The sequence below is a fragment of the Lotus japonicus genome, chromosome 3 (genome assembly GCF_012489685.1).
Source record: "Lotus japonicus ecotype B-129 chromosome 3, LjGifu_v1.2".
NCBI lineage: Eukaryota > Viridiplantae > Streptophyta > Magnoliopsida > Fabales > Fabaceae > Lotus > Lotus japonicus.
The window spans coordinates 15,104,705-15,124,333 of record NC_080043.1 but is presented as its reverse complement, the minus strand read 5'-3'; the positions used below and the strand labels follow the sequence as shown (position 1 = coordinate 15,124,333).

The window sequence follows — 19,629 nt, the reverse complement described above, 5'->3', positions numbered from 1 at the left end:
TAAATTGCAATTTTACCTTTTTGCAGGATGTTCATGGAGACTTGCACAAGGCTGAAAATCATGAAGCTATGGTTCTAATGTCATTGGCTTGGGTATGGATTCTCGGCTACGTAAAGCTTCAGGATACTCTTGATTAATGGTATCTTTTTAATGTTTAAATCAATTGAGCATTTTGCACTTATGTAGTTGCACTTATTATTAGGAACTTTTCCTTTCTTCCCAATTTAGTTTCATTCTACATTAGTTGGATGAGACTAGAAAAACTCAAGCCACTATAGTATCTGCACTCAAGAGCATTTAGTCTAAAGGTCACCCAAAATCACACAGGTTTTGGTTTCCAACCGGTTGCCTCAAGACTGATGTGAAAATGTTTTTTTTTTTCTTCACTTTTTTGCATTTATCATATGTCAATTTTTCCCAAAAATTACTTGAGGTTCTCCACGAGGTTCTACCAAAGATGTCTTTGATTGCTTCTGATTTCAGTTGCCTTCCAAATATGAAGATACTTGGTGAAAGAGCTCCATTGGTTTCAACTAAAGTATATTGTTGTTATATATGTGTGTGTGTGTGTGTGTGAATTAAAGTATATCCTGAATAATATGTGTCAATTTTCTTATCTCAAACATTATAGTGAGACTGAGTACTCATGCTGCAGTTCTTAGAATGAGGTCTTTATCCACTTGCTTTAGAGTTGACCAATCATTAATTCCACTAACTATGAGGAACTGCCACTTCAGTTTCCTAGCCATCTTTCCTTTCTGCATAGTTCATGCATTGTTTGATGTTTAAAAGCAACTATATCAATAAACTTTTTATTTGCATTAACTGCTTAATGAAAATAGGTCACACTATAGTTGTGTAGTTCTGAATTTAATTTCATAAATATTTCTTAATGACTCACCTGATACTCCTCATTTTTTTTCGACAAAGCAAAGATTTATTAAAATGAGCATCATGAGAGCAATACTCTCATGGAAGTAGCAAACAGTACAAGGAAATCAAAAGCTAAAGGAGACATAACAACAGCTAAAGAAAAAAGAAAGTACATAGGACAAACAAGTGAAGTCCTAACAATACATCACTTGGCTTCAAAGATGATTTAGATGAACTAGATCAAAAACTAAGGTAGACCAGCGATTCCTCATTACCATAAGACCAGAATCCTTTAAAATATGTCCAAAGTGCATAATATATCCTTCCAATAGCGAAGCTGCTTTATCCAATAATAGCCCAAGGGAAAAAGCAAAGCCTCCACTCATCTCATAGGCAGCACCTCAGTAATACACTATCATCAAGACAAGTCCAATTCAATTTAACCTCACATATAGCATAACTTTTGCCATAGTAAATCAGAACATGTCTCTTTTTTTTTTTCATTTTATTATGTTCATGTGAAGGCTCTACTTTTTTATTTCATTTTAGTCCATTTGATTATAAGGTGGTTTTGTCTTTGTCTCACATGGGTCATTCTTAATTTAATTATTAATAATGTTGTATGTAAAGCTTATTCTAGAGTTGATTTCGCAGAATAAATTAGAGTAGATGGAGGATCTCACTAAATGGCTCAAGCTTTACGTTTGATGGTTCAGTGACCTAGACTCTACTGAAAAGAACTGCATTGACTAAAGGAAACCCACTTCAGTTAAGTTTCGTGTATTGCTTTTTAGAACGTCAATATAATTTTTCCAATAAAAGAATAATTTTGCTGCTTACTTTTTCCAAGAAATGAAAAGCTTCAATGTGTGGATATGACAAGACGTTATCAAATTGGTACGTTATCAAGCGCTTCAAATTTACAGGGTAGACACATTTGCTACTTAGGCTATGTTTTTTGAGTGCTGGAAATTTAAGACTGAAGGAAGTTCAAATATTTATTTTTCCCAGAAAAAAGGGTTTAAAGATGAATAACTCTGCAAGTTGATTTTGCTTATGCTAAATTGCTTGCCTTGGGAAAAAAATTTGATTCCTATTTTTTTCTACTTCAATTTCTCCTAACTCATATTCAACTTTTTGTTTACAGAAGAGGTTTGCTACGGTTGGACTATAAATAGAATGATTTGGAGAACTAATTCTGAAGAGAATCACAGTCGAGAGGGAATTGACAATTGCTATGGATGGTGAAAGGAGAATCCTTGCTCCATCAGAGGGGACTTTCGGAAAATTAGAGCATTGCATGGGTAGTCTTCTAATTCCTCTATCTTTTCTATTTTTTCACTATTTTCAATATGTTAGAAATCTCACATTGGCTAGAGATAGAGCATAGATAGCCTCTAATATGGTATTAGAGTCTATCCTAGATCCATTTGTTGTTTGATGTGGAGACCTCTCGTAATTGGGTCACCTGTTGTTGTTGATCCCACGTTCCAGGTTATTCAATCCTGGACGTGAGCGGGTATGTCAGAAGTCTCACATTGGCTAGAGATAAAGCATAGATAGCCTCTAATACAATATGTGTTTGTTCTGTTGATCATAGATAGCTCTCTAGGCTCTAGCAACTTGATCTAAGACGTCTGGTAAGGTTAAATGGATGAATTTGAAACGGATGTGAGACATTAAAAGTTGTTATTTTGTACCAGATGTGGGGTGAATTTAGTTTTATGTAACCATTAGTTAATTAGATAATTAGAAGAGCTGAAGATGAATAGCTATGAATGAGTCTCATCCATTGGTTGTTTATGCATTGTTGGTTGAGCTTTTGTTGAACCAAACTATAGATGATGAAGAAACATTAAAAGTGATTAATTTGTAACGGGTGAGAGACATTAGAAGTTATCAATTTGTAACATATGAGAGATATTAAAAGTGACTAATTTGTAAAGTGTGGAGAAACATTAGAACTGATTATTTTGTAACAGATGTGAGACATTAAAAGTTGTTAATTTGTAACAAATGAGAGGTGAATTTAGTTTTATGTAACCATTAGTTAATTAGATAATTAGAAGAGCTGAAGATGAATAGTTATAAATGAGTCTCATAAATAATATATAGATAGTAGATAGAAGTGATTATTTTGTAACCATTGGTTGTTTATGCATTGTTGGTTGTTGAACCAAACTATAGATGATGAAGAAACATTAAAAGTGATTAATTTGTAATAGGTGAGAGACATTAAAAGTTATTAATTTGTAACATATGAGGGATATTAAAAGTGACTAATTTGTAAAGTGTGGAGAAACATTAGAACTGATTATTTTGTAACGGATGTGAGACATTAAAAGTTGTTAGTTTGTAACAGATGAGAGGTGAATTTAGTTTTATGTAACCATTAGTTTATTAGATAATTAGAATAGCTGAAGATGAATAGCTATGAATGAGTATCTATCTTAGGTTTCCTGTAGTTCCAACAATTTTTTTTTATAAAAATGCATAATTAAAACAATAATTGCTTAAAATTGAAATGATGTGGTTGTTTTATCCCTATTTTACTGACAAGCTTGATTTTTCATGTTATTTGACACTGCAACTCTTCCTTCCAACGAATTTTCTAGGTTCTTTGAAGATGAATTTTCTCTTCTCTCATACTTTTGTTCACTACAACACGCCGCCAAACATGCATGCTTCCCAACAGCATCCTCAAGGGCAGCTCCCAAAATCATAAAATTCGCTACAATGAGTTTGTAACTTTAAGAGCTTAATGTGGCTTTGATGGGTGTCTTTGCATTCAACAATTGGGTTTGTGCCAGTATTTTGTGCTGTGAAATATATTTGCCGGGAACATCCAAAGGATTTCCTTCTTAGGACGCATAAATGATTGGTATATATGATACTGGCAGAGAGACAAGCTTGCTGATTTTTATAGGCACAATCATTTTTTAATGAGTTCAATGCAAACCTTATAATTTGTTTGGATTCTTTAATTGAATCTTATGAAGGCTGGTGCTTTGCTACGATTTACATAAATGAGCCCTCAGTCTGGCCATTGATAAAAAAATTGTAGTTTAGATTCTAATTATTTGTCTTACTTCTTATGCTTGACTTTTTTTGGGTACATTATTCTAATTTGATTTACACTTTAGGGAGGTGGTTGTGGCTTCTCCTATCTTTACAGCCTTTGAATTCCATCCGCATAAAAACTAACATAATGATTTTACGGGTACTATAGCATAAATTAATATGAATTTGGTATTTAGAAGTGCTTCCTCTATTCTCCTTGCTTTAGCTTGCAATTTAAAGTTTGAGTTTGCCATAGGCAGCGGCTTTTCACTCAATTTTGAAAAGAAGAATTTAAAATATAGTTAATAAATGAATAATTTGTTTTGATATACCCTCCCCTCCAAGTACTAATTTTCTACTAACTCTTTTTGTTCTCTTTTTTTTTTGAACAAACTCTTTTTGTTCTCTACTTATCCTATTCATGTGTCTTTTTGTTTTGTTAGCTCAAAAATATATATTGCCTCAACTCTTTGTAACAATTATTAAGTAATTATATAAAAATCACCAACGACAAGACACACAAAAAAATTTAACACCTAAAAACATTCATTACAGAGAGAAAAACTTGCAAATTTATGATTTTTTCTATCTAAAATACTTTTTTTCTTTTAATCCATACATTTTCTTTAAAAAAAAAACTAAATTTAGAAAAAATATATGCATAACTAAAAATGAATATCCCCGTGCATCGCACGAGTATAAATACTAGTATATGATAAAGGAATATATGAGAAAAATGAGGTGATTTTTAAGTTGTTTATATTGAATGAAAAAGAATGAAGAGTTAAAGGAAAAGTGAGAGGGATGTTTGCATAATTACTATATTACTCTTTTTATGATATTATAAACTTATGATATATATTATATTTTTAACAGTATTATATAATTTTATCTTAAAAGTTATTATTATTATATTACACATTTTAATTATAAAAAAAGTTACACATTTTATAAAAAAATTGTAATATAATTTACATTTAAAATCATTTTTATTATAAAGGCCACAAAATTAGTCACAAATATTATCAAGCAATGTACGAAAAGGGTAGCAATGTCAATACAATTATTGCATTGACGCCTGATTTTCTTTCCCTTTCCAAAAAAAATTCACCCTTCATTTTCCTTCCATTTCCATTTTCATGTCTCATCCAAACATCTTAACATACCATTTTCCACTTATTTTCTTGCCCACTAACTTCCTTCCTTCCAAATTGTCTTGAAACAAACAGACCACAAAGGAAATAAAAGCGTTACATTTTGTTTTTTTCATAAAAATGAGAGAGAGAGCGGAATCAGAGTATTTTCCCGACCGCCAATGAAACCTCGTACCCTGTTTCAAATGCGCCGCGCTTAGGTTTTGAACCTTCAACCCTTCTTCTCTCTTCATTGTTCTTCACAATTCCTCAAATCTCTCCCTGCCTGCCATGTTCAACAGGTAAATTTTCAATTCTTCGTTCAATCCTATGTATAATTCTTCGATCTCGTTACAGGGGCATTCGTTTTCGCGTTTTTTTTGTAGTGATTCACTTGGATTCTGTAATTTTGGAACCGAAAATGAGAATAAACGAAGAAAAGAAAAATGGGGTTTCGTTTTTTTTTTGTGAGGTATTGATTGATTATTGTTTGGTATGTGTTGAAACACAAACATGCATATGATGTTTGGTATGTGTTGAAACACAAACATGCATTTGATTCAATATGATCAGCTATTTTTCTGGGACTGTGGGAGTGAGAATTTTGAATGATTCATGTGAAATGAAATGACTCTGAAATTTTGTATGTGGGTATGCTTCATTGTTTGCAAATGTGAGGGTTTTGATTTGTGTGATGTACTTGTGTTTTCTTGCTTTTTTCCATTGAACTTATGAATACAATTTCTTGACTGAATAGTGATTACTAGTTTTTGTAATTTATGTATGATTTTAATTCTATGATTTGTCTTAGGGGAATCTGCAAGTTCTATGCCCGTGGAAGGTGTTTGAAAGGGGAGCAATGTGATTATTCTCATCAGAGAAACGATACTCCAGTTGATGTAACTCTAATTCTGATTTTCATAATTCATACAGTTTTACCGGCCAATTAATCTATATTTTTATTCATACTTTTTTATTTTTTCTTATTTGGAAAACAGATTTGCGCTTATTATCAAAAAGGATCTTGCACCTATGGTAGTCAATGCAGATTTAAGCATGTCAAAGCATCTCAAGCATCGTCTTCAGCAGATAGGCGCCAATCTCTTGTTTCAGATTCTGCTGCAGCTCATACTACGAGAGGAACATCAAGCTCGGTTCGGAAGGCAGCAAATTTGTCTTCATATGACAAGCGTGCACAGAGTTTACAACATAAGCATCAGGAATCTCTGGGTCATGGTGATGTTGGTGAATCCAGTACTCGTACTGCTACTGCTACGCCATCTGTACATATCTTTTGTCCATTTGCTGCTGCAGACTGCCCCTCAAGAGATAAGTGTCCTCTCATTCATGGAAATCAATGTTCATACTGTGAAAAATATTGCTTGCATCCTACTGATCGAGAGGGGAAAAAAAATCATTTGAGGACTTGTGAGAAAAAGGAAAAATACCTTCAGGATTTGAGCAAAGAAGTAGAATGCAATGTTTGTCTGGAGCGTGTTCTTTCCAAACCCAAACAGTCTGAATGTAAGTTTGGGCTGCTTCCGGAATGTGATCATGCTTTCTGTTTATCATGTATCCGCAACTGGCGTAATAGTGCCTCAGCCTCTGGAATGGACATCAATAATAATGCTAATACAGTGAGAACCTGCCCTGTTTGCCGCAAACTATCTTATTTTGTCATTCCAAGTGCTATTTGGTTCTCTACAAAGGAAGAGAAACAGGAAATTATTGACAACTACAAGGGAAAGTGCAAGTAATTTCTTTAACTACTTACTTTTCCCCTTCACTTACCTGAAATTTGTTTGTTACTTGGAGCTTGTTTGATTCCCTTCTCATTTTTTTGAATTAAAAACATTTCTGAAAACAATTTTTAAAATTTCATATATATTGTGTTCACCCTTCACACATACATGTTAAGGAGCAAATTTTATGCTAAGTTCAATTAATTAATTGACAATCTGATGATTAATGAGAAAAGTGACTTATTTGTATTAATGTATGTTGTTGCATTTGAATTTAGTTTCCCTGTTATCTATTTTTCAGATCGGTTGATTGCAAGCATTTTAACTTTGGAAATGGGAACTGTCCATTTGGGGCTAGATGTTTCTACAAGGTACTCAAGTTACCTTCTTCTTCTGTCTTTTCCTTTCTTTTGTGTTGTCCTTTGGCCAGTTTGATTATCAGGGATGTTTACAAATGTGAATAGCATTTTTTTTAGCGATAAAGCTTTCCAACATGCCTCGCCTTCAATGAGTATTTATTAATTATTAATTTGTTTGTATGTTAGATAATTTCTTATTGTGAAATTCATGTCTATTGCCATGCCCAATTCATATTGTCTCCAAAGTCAAGTCTTGGGTCAGTTGAAATTATGTCGGCTGACTACCCATCTGGATTGCAATACATCACTAATTTTATTTTCTTATTGAGTCTTGTAAATTTGTTTGTTTCCCCTCTCTGGAGCTTGCATTTGGGCTGTGGATTGATTAAAACTACCATTCATTTAAATCAAAACAATATGCTTTAACTATGGTTGTTACTTCTGGTAAATGCCATTGTAGAATGTTGAAATTTGAAGTAAGTTTCCCCTTAACATATTATTGCTAATATGCATTACCTTTTTAGTTTCTTATTACATAGTAATGGACCACTGTTTTTGATTCTGTGTACAATTTATGATTAAGAGTATTAGTGGGATTTGAAAAAGTAATACCCTGTGAATAGGTGTCAAACCTGCTCTGAATTTGTGGTTTGTTGATTCCAAAAGTTCCTATGTATTTAGAATGAGGATTGGTGGAGTTCGATTCTAATGATGGGCACCTTTGTTTAGTACCTGAACGGACATGTGTAATAAATGATATAATGCAAAGGATTTGAGAGTATTTTTTTCTAAAGCTTCAATTTACTTACAGAACATGAAATTAGATATAAAAACAAAACGAAGCCATAGTGGCTATGTTGGTATGTTTGAACTATATCTTAACAGACTAAAATATATAAAATGAATAGAAAAGACCATTCACATTTCGGGTACATGTAGATTTTGCATCCTTTTATTGTTAGTTTTTGAGGTAGTTTAGATTTGGTTCCCTTTTAATGAATTTGATATTTGTTACTTTCAGCATACAGTGAAGCAAGGCTCATACACAGACATACATAGGAAGCCACCACCTCGACATAGGCCAAACAATTATGATATGTATGATGTGTTGGATATGCTAAATGAAGTTGATTTACAACCTGAAGAATATTATTCCATCATGAGGGACTCGGAGTTCTTTGATGAAATGGATGCTTGTGAAATGATGGCTTTATCACAAAGTATGGGTCTTTACAATTCTGATGAGGAAGATGAGTATAATTTTTTTCAGATGGCCGCTTTCTCAGAGGCAATGGCTTCTGGTGTGGATGATTTTGGACATGAAGATTTTGAAAATGAAGAATTCAATCCTATGGAGGCAGCCTTGTTTTCAATGATGATGCATTCTAATATGGAAGAAGAAGAAGAAGATGATGATGATGATGATGACGACGAGAGCGATGAACACTTCTTCTAGGTCTTGACTTGGTTCATTATGATGCTCAGCTTTATCTAGTTTCTGTAGTTTCCTTTGGCATTATGGCACCTATCTTTAATTTTTTTTGGAAAATATTGATCAGGAACTCCTAGATTCTTATTCGAGTTTGTGATTTTTTGTTTTGTTTTGCAAGAGTTTGTGAATTTGTTAATAAGCCTTTATTTGCGATCTTATGCCGTTTTGTTTACTTTAATCATGATATTGGAGGAGCTTTTGCTTGAGGGTGTGTTTTGCAGTTTAACAAGGGACCATGGGTGTAAGCGGGTATGGTCCAACCCGTGGACTTGATGAATGCAACTTGAACCAAACGCATTTTGGTGGATTGGATCATTGGATCAGTTCGGATTTTTCCATTGCGTCCGATCACCATCATTTTATTTACTCAAGAGTGAGGAGTCCAACCCATTATATATGTAGGGTTTACAATTGCGCCTTTTACTTTTACTTCCTGTCTTGCTTTCTTTTTAAATGCACTCAAACAATGATGGGTCTGGAGTCATCCCTATGAGATCAACCAACTACTCCATTCACGAGCTTTTGCAAGCCCTTTGTAACTCTGTTTTTATGTGTTTCTAAAATAAAATTTGTTCAAATTCTAAAATGATATTATTTGATTTAGCCTGAACCAACCTATTCAACGTTGGGTTGGTTTGGTTTTAGTCTAGAAGTAAAATAAAATAAATTGAATGAACCCAAACTCATTTAATTGGTTCAGAGTTCCAAACATCCTAAACTTAAACTAACTTGGTACAATTACACCCCTATAAGATACATGTGCCCTTGCATGGGTTGCGGTCGGTTCTGCAGTGAGTTTTACCAATATTATTAACAATTTTTATTCATTTATTTATAATCAAATATTATTAAATCATTGAGATGAAATGATTACAATTTATGTAAATGTCTTAAAGGTATTCATAATATTTTAGTAGTAAAGTGTTTGATTTAGCTTACGACCTACCTATAATTATTTTAGTTAATCTTGATAAGTGTATCCAATTTTCTCATGAATAAGAATTTATACTTATTTATAAGCTATTTTTGATATTTTTCAAAAGTTCTTTTAAAAAAACTTATGATTAAGTACTTATTGTTATGAATAATGAAAAAGCAAGAGAAAAGAGAGCAACATAGGCAAATATTGTAAATGAGGATGAGCTGGTTGGTGCAACCTCTCTTTTATTATAACATTAGAGTAAGAGTGTAAAGATCAATACACACGGGTCTGGCCCATAGCCCAAGGTCCTAACTGTGATGGGCATCCAATTCATAACACTCTCCTTGAATGAACATCCCTTAAGAATGTGTCTCGTTAAAACCTTATTAGAAAAAACCTTGAAGGATAAATACATAGTGAAGGAAAAAGAGTAACATTCTCTAGTATGTCTTTGAAAACTGTCTCATTAAAAACCTTACCATGAAAATGTTAGGGGGTTGTAGAAGACGATCATGATTTGTTATCCACTTTATGTTTCCAACTTCATAAAATATTTTCTGACTAGTTTCATTTGAACAATCTTGAGGCAAATTCTCTACCAAAACAATATATAACTTGTGGTCTTTGATTTCATTAAATGCATTGAGTCGTTTAACATTTCTCCCATCATCACTGATTACAAGTAGTGAAGACTCCTTCAGTGTAGAAACAATAAATGAATGAGAATGATCTTAAGTGAGATTCTTCATTCTTCTAAAAGAAGCAATTATTGATATAGGAATAAAACCTTCTTTGTTCTTCTTGACGAAACTCAGCAAGTACTTATCAATAGGCACATTTTCATCACTGAAATAATATTCCACCTGCTTGATGATCTTGAGTTTGAGTTCCTCATCACGGTGGTCATGCTCGTGATCATTGTCTGAAACTATGGCATGAACTTCAGGTTTTGCAATATCATTCGAGCCAACAATGGAATTTGAACCACTAACATGATTGAGTGTAAAAGACTTGGCAGTGGAATATTCGGCTTCCACTGACAAGAAATAAAGATCTTTCGCTGCCAAATTTAAAGGATAACATTTGGCTTTCATCTTCACCTTGAACATGTCGCTACCTTTTGCATCTTTTATCAAACACATGTTATCTTCAAATATGATTTTGAAACATTTTTCTACAATTTGTGCCACATTGAGAAAACCTTATTCCCTTGAATGGAATGAAATCACCATTCCCAATTTTTACTTTGGAAACAATGGATTTGTCATTGGTCATGTGGTTTGTACAACCACTATCTATCAATAATGAATTGCTTGAGATGTTGTCACATGAAGTAGTTCATCATCTTCTTGTTCCTCAATGGTCACCTTAGCCTCCTCTCATTAAGACTTGCAAACTTTCTCTACATGTTCTATATTGCCATACTTCCTGCACTTAATGTTTGGTATCCAAAAACATCGTGTTTGAGGATGGTAAGTCTTTTTGCAATGAGAACAAGAAGGAAAAATCTCACCTTACTGTTTTTGCCACTTCTTGGATTTTGTGCTTTGATACGATACATACCTTGTACCACCACCTCTTCTTATCTCATGGTTCTCCTCTGCTCCTGTGCTAGTAAAGCATTAATTAATTCTCCCAAGGTGATGGTTGACATGTCTTTTGACTCCTATAACGCTAATATCTCTGACTCACATTTTTCAAGTATAGTTACAAGAATTTTCTACACTATTCTTTCATCAGAAAGTTCTCTACCAAGTCGCACTTTATTTGCTATGCTTAACAATATGTTAGCACAGCCCTTGATGGTTTCGTTCTTTCATGTTCTGCATCTTGAATCCCCTGCCCAGGTTGAGCACTTGCATGTCTTTAGTTCTTTAAGAACTTTGATATTCTCCTTTTAGATATCCCCAAATTTCTTTGCCGGATTTCAAATTCATTATTCATGTGAATATGATCTTGGTCACAGAAGAAAAGAAACAAATTTTGGCCTTAGCCTTTTTTGTCTTCTTCTATTTGGGATTCTTCATCTAAGCCATCGTAGGATTTTCAGGTATTTCAGGAACATCATAATCTTATTCTAACGCTTCCCAAAGATCTGGACCTTCAAGATGAGTAATCATTTCTTGCAGCTCATAACTCATACTCCTCACCATCAAAGAATGGTAGTTGACTCACCGTGTATGCATCTCCTTCCACTATGTTTACTTTTGACTCACAGGTCCCTTAAGGATAAGAGCTTTGATACCACTATATTGGGTTTTTTTAGGTATGAATGTAGACAAAAATTTGTTATTTGAAGGAGATAATTTTATTGATGATTGTGTGCTTTATACATAAAGCAAATAAATACATGACAGAAAGATACCAAATCTGCTCATAAAGTGATGTAAAATAAAAATTGATTCATAAAATCAAGTGATAAATATAATCTTGATTTTAGAAATAACTAATATTATCTTAAACTTATCCTAATTTGAAAATAAATCTGAACAATATTTTAAAACAAAAGATTAAATCCTAACTAAATATCTGCTCCTAATTTCAGCTATTATAGAGATATTCTCAATATAATATGTACAATAACCACCTAGTACGAACATGTTTATTTAGAAGGTTATTTTAGGTTCATTATCATACTTTTGTACATAAAAAACGGTTATAAATTATTGTATCCAAATAGGAAAAAGAATCATTTTTTAACTAATTTTTAATTTTATTAATTTAACCAAACACAAGTTAGCTTATGTATTTTTTAAATCTCTACTAATATGCATTTAGGGAGCTAAAACTTATTTTTTTTAATCTAAAACAAACTCACTATAAAGTATAAATCATCAAAATAAAAACAAGTTACTATTTTTTTTTCTTTGGCCACCCGTCCCCACGAAGAAAGGGGGCATCACGTGACTAATCTGGTTCGGAATACGATAATGATGTCCCTGGCCACAAATGTATTATTTTTTACGATTAAATCCGGACAAGTCTAGGCGAAATTCCTTAATAAAATGCACATTAACCACTTTTATACTATTTTTTTTATTTGATGGAACCACTTTTACACTATTTAATCAAAGAAAAATTGCATAAAAGAAAATGAGTGTAAAAAATATTTTATGACAAGAGTTTAGTAATAAAATTTTCCTTATCTATTCTATACTACCTATCAAATTTGGACACGTGATCACATGACAAAGCTAAGGAACATGATTTTTTGTTCATTCATACAAATACAAAAAGATTGAACAACAACGTTCGTTCGTGGTTTCTCATGATTTTTGAGACAGTGGCTGCACCTGCACAACCCCACGTGCTAGGTTCCTTCGTTTCTTCATCGCCCCCTCTTTTCTCGATCATAAACAACCAACAACAATCTCGTGGAGGTTTAGGGTTTTCATCTTCTTCATCACACCATTTTTTTGCTTGATTGATTCAACGGCATCATGTCTAAGAGGTGAGATAGATTGATTATGACAATTTTTGTGTTCATTTGATTGTTTTTTTCCATCTGGGTCATTGATGATTTGCATGGGGTGCTTTGATTGTTGTTCGTGTTAGTGCTTATAATCTTTGCTTGGTTGATCTTTGAACTAGATTTTTTGTTTTATTGTTTCATCTGGTGTGTCTTTTTCATTGATCAGAATTCAGAAAAATTTGGATTGGAAGTTGAAAGATAGAATTTTGGCCCTTTTTTTGTTTACCCTTTTGTTTTATATTGACTTTGGTTAATCGTTATGATATATCTTGTTTAGGTGGGATTGGGAACTCAATCAGGTTATGATTTTTGATGTATAATTTGAAAGACATGTTATGTCATGAAAGGGATTGAATGCGGCGGAAACTTAATTTTTAGCGTATCATTCGAAACTGTTGCAGGGTGTTATGTCAATATTGAGTTCTGTGGTCAGGCTTGTGAAATTTGATTTAACTGTGTTGTTCATGATAGTTATAGTTGACACTTGACCTCTAGAATTTTTTAGGCAGGGAGTGGAATTTGATGTTGCTATCTTATTCATGATGATTCCACCTTCTCACTATGAATTCATTTGGAATTATCCTTGTGCTTTCATTTGTGAAAATGTGGTTAGGCTTTTAATTGGAGAAATTGGTTTTTGGTACTTAGGACAGGTTTTGTGTGGGCCGTTTTATTTTCCTGTTAATTGTTCTGTCTTTTCTATGTGGCTTGCTGACTATTCTAATCTGTGTAATAGGGTTCTCTGTAAGTTCTTTGCTCATGGAGCATGTCTGAAAGGGGAGCATTGTGAATTTTCGCATGACTGGAAAGATCCTCCAAACAATGTTGGTGATATAAACTCTTCTTTGCTGGAGATCCCACTAGTTATTGAACTACATTTCTCTGATCATTTTTTGCTTCTTGTCTTGTCGTGACAGATATGCACATATTATCAGAAAGGAGTCTGTGCTTATGGTAGTCGATGCAGATATGATCATGTCAAAGCTTCTCAAGCACAGTCCTCTGCTCCAAGTTCTTCAGTAGTCGAACACCAGCCCCTTGTTTCTGGTTCTTTTGTGTTTGGTAATCCAAGAATTTCATCAAATGGTGTTGCTGCAGCTGCGGAGTCTTCTCTTTCTAAGAGTCCTTACATTCACACCAGTAAACCAGCCTGGAACCAAGAATCTAATTATCATGATTTATTAGGGGAAGATGATGTTGATGTTGGCCAACCTATAACTACTTTACCTTCTGAGCTTTCAATATGCTCATTTGCTGCTGTTGGCAACTGTCCAAGAGGGGAAAAGTGTCCTCATATTCATGGGGATCTATGTCCCACTTGTGGGAAGCATTGCTTGCATCCTTTCCGACCTGAGGAAAGAGAAGAACATATCAAGAGTTGTGAAGATAAGCAAAAGCATCTTGAGGCATTGAAACGGAGTCAAGAAATTGAATGCAGTGTATGCCTGGAGCGTGTTCTTTCAAAGCCTACAGCAGCTGAACGTAAGTTTGGGCTGCTATCTGAATGTGATCATCCATTCTGCATATCCTGTATTAGGAATTGGCGTAATAGTAACCCAACATTGGGGATGGACGTTAATGGCACATTGAGGGCTTGTCCTATCTGTCGCAAGCTATCTTACTTTGTTGTTCCAAGTGTTATTTGGTACTCTACAAGTGAAGAGAAACAGGAAATTGTTGATACCTACAAGGCAAAGCTCAAGTAATTTCTTTATCACTTACAAATCTTTTTATGTCTTTATGTTGACCTGCCGTGTTTTAATTTGAGGTCACCATAATTTATGATGGGTGATGTTACTAGTACTTAATATCCATTTCTTTCCCCCTTCTCCATATTAGTTTGCATGTGCAGGGGCAGCTGATGCTGAGCCATATGCACTTATAATATATTTCATGATAAGGAAAAAATTATCTCAGCCGAGTGAATGTCTATAGTTTTTTCTGATATTATTTGATAATGGTTTAATGCCATCTGTAGGTCAATTGACTGCAAGCATTTTGACTTTGGGGATGGGAATTGCCCTTTTGGAACTAGTTGTTTCTACAAGGTAAATACCTGAATATAACTAGTTCTATGCTCCCCCTGCTCGTCCCATGTGGGCCATTTTACTTTGTGCTTGCTAACACTATGATTATCTTTTCTTCTCATGTGTATGTGAAATTTTTATTTTTCTATGCTTTGGTACTTCATGACATAGTAAATTATCTTTGATGTAGAGACCAACGGCTTTACTAGATTTTGTTTGCTATGAGTCAATTTTAATTATCCCCATGACTTGAATTTTTCTATAAAATTAATATTACAAAACTGAAGTTAATGGCTATAAATAATTCTAACTTCTTGTTGGTATCCAAGTATGTTTAGATTTGCAGGCATACAATTTCTATTCCCCTTCCTAATGTTAAATTATGATGCCTAGATCGTTTAAGGCTTTTAACTGTGTTGAAAATTATGCTTGATTAATGCTTATATAATTGGCTGGAGCCTAAATGTTTTCTCTTGGATTACAGCATGCATATCGAGATGGCCGTCTTGAGCAGGTAGTTTTGAGACATCTTGGAGCAGCAGATGGCGATACTGTAATTGCCAAAGAGATCAGGTTGGTCTATGCCTTTTCATGGTACTTATCTTTGGCCTTGTTCTGTTTGACCTTTCTAATTTCACTAACTTAATGCATGGTGCTATCAGGTTGTCGGATTTCCTTGCTAACATGCATTTAAGATAAAGGTGATGTTCATACATTCTGATGTAAGTTTCAGACTTCTCTGTCCTTTTACCTAAATTGGGGATGGCTTTTGTACATGGTTCTATGTATGATACTGTTTCTTTGTCTCTGGTATGCTTTGCTTGATTATGGTGCTTGGGTTTCAGGAATTTTATGTTCCTAGTTGGGAATGGTCTTCTCGTGTTAGATTCTCTCTCTCTCTCTCTCTTCAGAGTTCTGCAAAATTTATAGGGCCTCACGCCATGCTAATGAAGATAGATATAAATATTTTACGCGATCTTGTTATGCGAAAATTTTCACATGAGAGGACATGCCCCCCTCCCCCCTCCAAGTCCATGAGATATCCAAAGGGAGTTTGGCGGGCACGTTTTTTCCCTCCTTTACTTCTTTTAAGGGATTATTGTCTTTCAAGTATCAAGTAGAGTGTTTGCCATTCCCTTAAAATTGATATTTTTTATGTTGAACAATTTCAGAACCTTGGATCAAATTGTTTTACAGTTTATAGCAAAGATAAAGAAATAACTAATAGGTTAACCCCTACCTTAATGAGACTCTCCAGTTGTTATACCAACTAAAGTAATATGTTATAGTGTATGTGCTGAATACATGTTTTGACTTTTTAATATGGACTTAATTTTTTATTTTTAACCTCACCTGAATTTGATGAAGTGAATAGAAGGAATGGAGAGAAGAAGAAAGGATTGGATAGTATTTTGTTATTATTTAATTAGAAGAAAGCACCGTTTCTTTGGGGCCAATTTAAGCATTCGTTTCAGGACTTAAAAGGAAAGAATTTTGGATATAAAAAAGCTTATGGACTCTTGAATGATCATAGAAAGAGAAAATGAATTCATAGTCTAATATTGGGGAACATGTGCCTAATTATTTCAGTTTTCTAAATGCCTGCTTATTTACTTTTAAGTATTGGCTGCTGTTTGAATAGAACTTTTGTTAAGCCCAGTGCCTCCAATTTTTGTAATCCCTATTGGTTTTAACTTTTAATAGCTTCTATTGTTTTATCTCTGCAGGATACTTGCATAAAATAGCCTGCCTCAATGTCTCAAGTTATTTTTATATTGCAAGTCAAGCTTCTCTTCTTGTTTCTATGGTAGGTGTTTTCTCAGCAAACCATATGCAATAGGCACCATAGTTTTCTTACATAAGTTCTGTTGGCTATGATTTTAGATTTATTATCAAATCTGTTTAGTAGCTGAAGTTGATTCTTGCTTTTATTTAATTCTCTATCATGTATGCACACATACACACATATTATGTTCTCACTTTAGTTGAGATTGTTTGTGTATAAAATAATTGATATTTGGTACCCCTGATCCCACCATGAAAAAAATAATATCCTAGGAACTGAAAAAGTATGAATAGTGAATACTCTTCAACTGAGAAATAAGCAAAGCCCTTTACAGAAGGGGGAAGTTCTCTCAAACAGAGTGCAAAAGAAAAAAATGAGACTGTCACTAGTATAGTGGAGTCGGCCCTGCTAAAGCCTTCACCAATCTTTTTACATATTCCCCCTCTCCTCTCTCTTAGGTAATGTTACTTCCCCTTGTCCCTGAGTCTCCTTATACCCACTGTCCCCCATTCAATTATGTTTTTTCACTCTCTTCTAATAGAATTTTCTACCGCCCGCCCCTTTTTGTCATATTTCTTTTTCCTCTCATAAACTCAGGCCTTCACTGTTGGGCCTATCATCTTTTTCTTTCTTTCTGCAATACATGTGTTAATGGCGTATCAACACCCGCAATCAACTCCGCCTTGCCTGAAGGTGGAAATCATGAAATATCGTCATAATTCTCCTAAGTGTTCTCATAGGCAAGGAGATTACTCCTCTTTTTGTGGACTTTCTGGGAGCCATCAAGTAGTTTTTGGGTAGGCAACACCTCACTAGGGAACAGCCTGCAATTCCCATTTTTCAGTAAAGAATCTATAGATTTGTAGGCATGGAATGTCAACTGATACTGCCCTCTTAAGCTAGCATACATGGGAAACTAATAAGTAACCGCATCCCCTGAGGTTAGTTAGAAGAATTAGTTAGTTTGTGGAAGGCTAGCCTATTAATGAAAGTGTTAAGAAGGTTTAGCTATCCTTTGGATCATTTGGTGTTTGGGACTTAGGGTGAGTGGCTTAGACTCTCAAACATCTCAGCAATCTTGTACATTTCATCTCTCAATAATATCAGGGTTCTATCATTGGTTCTATGCGGGCAATCTTGTTTTGTATTTCCCTCCCTTTTTTCATTTTTTAAAGCTTGTATAGACTCCTTCGCCTCACCTTGAGTACAAGGTGAATCTTCGGGGGCGGAGTATTGATAGGTAACCGCATCCCCTTAAGTTAGCTAGAAGAGTTAGTTTGTTAGTTAGTGAAAGGTTAGCCTATTAGTAAGTGTGTTAAGAGGGTTTAGCTATCCTTTGGATCATTTATGTAAATTGGGAATAGGAGAGTCCAGGTTCTCTCGAACAACCTGGGGTTTACTTCAATAATAACAGATTTTCTATCTTGTTCTTTCCCTGGTTCTATCAGAAACCAAACAGACTCTTACATTAGGAGGAAGCTCCTATCGATATGCTAATACTGCTCCCTCCCTCTTAACTGCATAAAGATCATAGAAATGGTGACTAAATTTTTCATTCACTCATTTAGCCAAGGATTTGAAACTAAATGGCTGGGCCTTCAAACACACCAATTCTGCCATCTGAAATTGCTATCTTTATCGTCCTTACTTGCTTGGATCATATTTTGTTTGTCTTTTTGTAAGAATATAACTTAAACTCTTCCAATATGGCATCTCATGGCATCATCAATTTATCCACTACTATACTCTGCTTTGTTGGTATTTTGATGATGGGAAGGGGCTCTCTTCCATAGAATGCCTGAAATGGACTCATAATAGAGGATCATGTGAAGAATTGAACCAAAACTCTGCCATGTCAACCACTTCAGCTACTGCTTTGGCTTACCTTTCACAAAGCATCTTAAGTAGGTTTCTGTTGTGTGATTCATGATCCGAGCTTTGCCCTCCGTCTGTGGATGGTATGCTGAACTGAACTTCTATTGTGTTCCTGACGAGCTGAAAAACTCCTTCCAGAGCTGATGAAGATTTTGTCTCTATTAGGCATATCACCCAATAAAACTATATTAATAATATTGTGAAAGATGTAATGCAAATTACAAAGCACTAAACTTTATTTATGCTAATTCAACACTCATAATCCTAATTAAATAAGAAAATGATACAAGATATAAAGAACATTGAAACTATTTGAGATAATTGTAGATGTTCATGTTCTGATCTATTATACTTATGGTATTACAAGATGTCTTCGAAGTATATTCTAACTGTTACTAACACTGATTTATTTTGTTTAATCGATTTCAGAGGTGCCAGAAAGAAAAAGCTGCTGCGCTGTGCATTCAGTTGTTGTAATAATAATGTGCATTTGTTAAGTGATAGATAGACATTATATGCTTGTACAAGGCTATAATCTCCAATAAGCTCTAATTTTTAAAGCTTATTAGAAGAAGTATGGATTGATGGTTAGTATGGCCACAGTGCACTTTAAAAAGCATTTTTCTGGCTGGCGGATTTCAAATTTACATGTAAAAGTTTTCCTGTTAGCATTACTGAGATGTTAAACATAGGCCAGTTAATTGTATACTGGATTTTTTGCTGGGTGATATTACACCAAGAGCCTTGGGAAAGGGTTCAGCAAATGTATGGATTTTTGTAATAATTACTTACAGAAACTTCCCAGAGTCCTTTGGGGGCTTATACAACTGATAGTCTTTGTTTGCTTTCTGGTGAATATACTAGCATAATCATAATTTCACTTGGTGA

General features: G+C 34.2%; 2 protein-coding genes across 3 annotated transcripts; both read left to right on the top strand.

Annotated features, from left to right (window-relative positions):
- The first annotated feature begins 5,195 nt into the window (after positions 1 to 5,195).
- Positions 5,196 to 8,843, top strand: LOC130748848 (E3 ubiquitin-protein ligase makorin-like). The gene is made up of 5 exons (XM_057602092.1): positions 5,196 to 5,368; positions 5,878 to 5,965; positions 6,065 to 6,819; positions 7,110 to 7,179; positions 8,189 to 8,843. Exons 1-5 carry the CDS (start codon positions 5,358 to 5,360, stop codon positions 8,621 to 8,623), a joined length of 1,359 nt encoding a protein of 452 aa, XP_057458075.1. The 5' UTR covers positions 5,196 to 5,357; the 3' UTR covers positions 8,624 to 8,843.
- Positions 8,844 to 12,822: 3,979 nt separating this feature from the next.
- Positions 12,823 to 19,585, top strand: LOC130748119 (putative RING-type E3 ubiquitin transferase C3H69). Of its 2 annotated transcripts, none has more exons than XM_057601266.1 (8): positions 12,823 to 13,032; positions 13,790 to 13,877; positions 13,971 to 14,755; positions 15,032 to 15,101; positions 15,565 to 15,653; positions 15,743 to 15,781; positions 16,808 to 16,887; positions 19,171 to 19,585. In XM_057601266.1, the coding sequence occupies exons 1-6, from the start codon at positions 13,022 to 13,024 to the stop codon at positions 15,777 to 15,779; spliced, it is 1,080 nt and encodes a 359-aa protein (XP_057457249.1). In that variant the 5' UTR covers positions 12,823 to 13,021; the 3' UTR covers positions 15,780 to 15,781; positions 16,808 to 16,887; positions 19,171 to 19,585. The 2 variants fall into 2 exon arrangements, with proteins under 2 accessions (XP_057457249.1, XP_057457248.1); XM_057601265.1 differs by having other exon boundaries at positions 12,824 to 13,032; positions 15,743 to 15,802.
- The last annotated feature ends 44 nt before the right edge of the window (positions 19,586 to 19,629 follow it).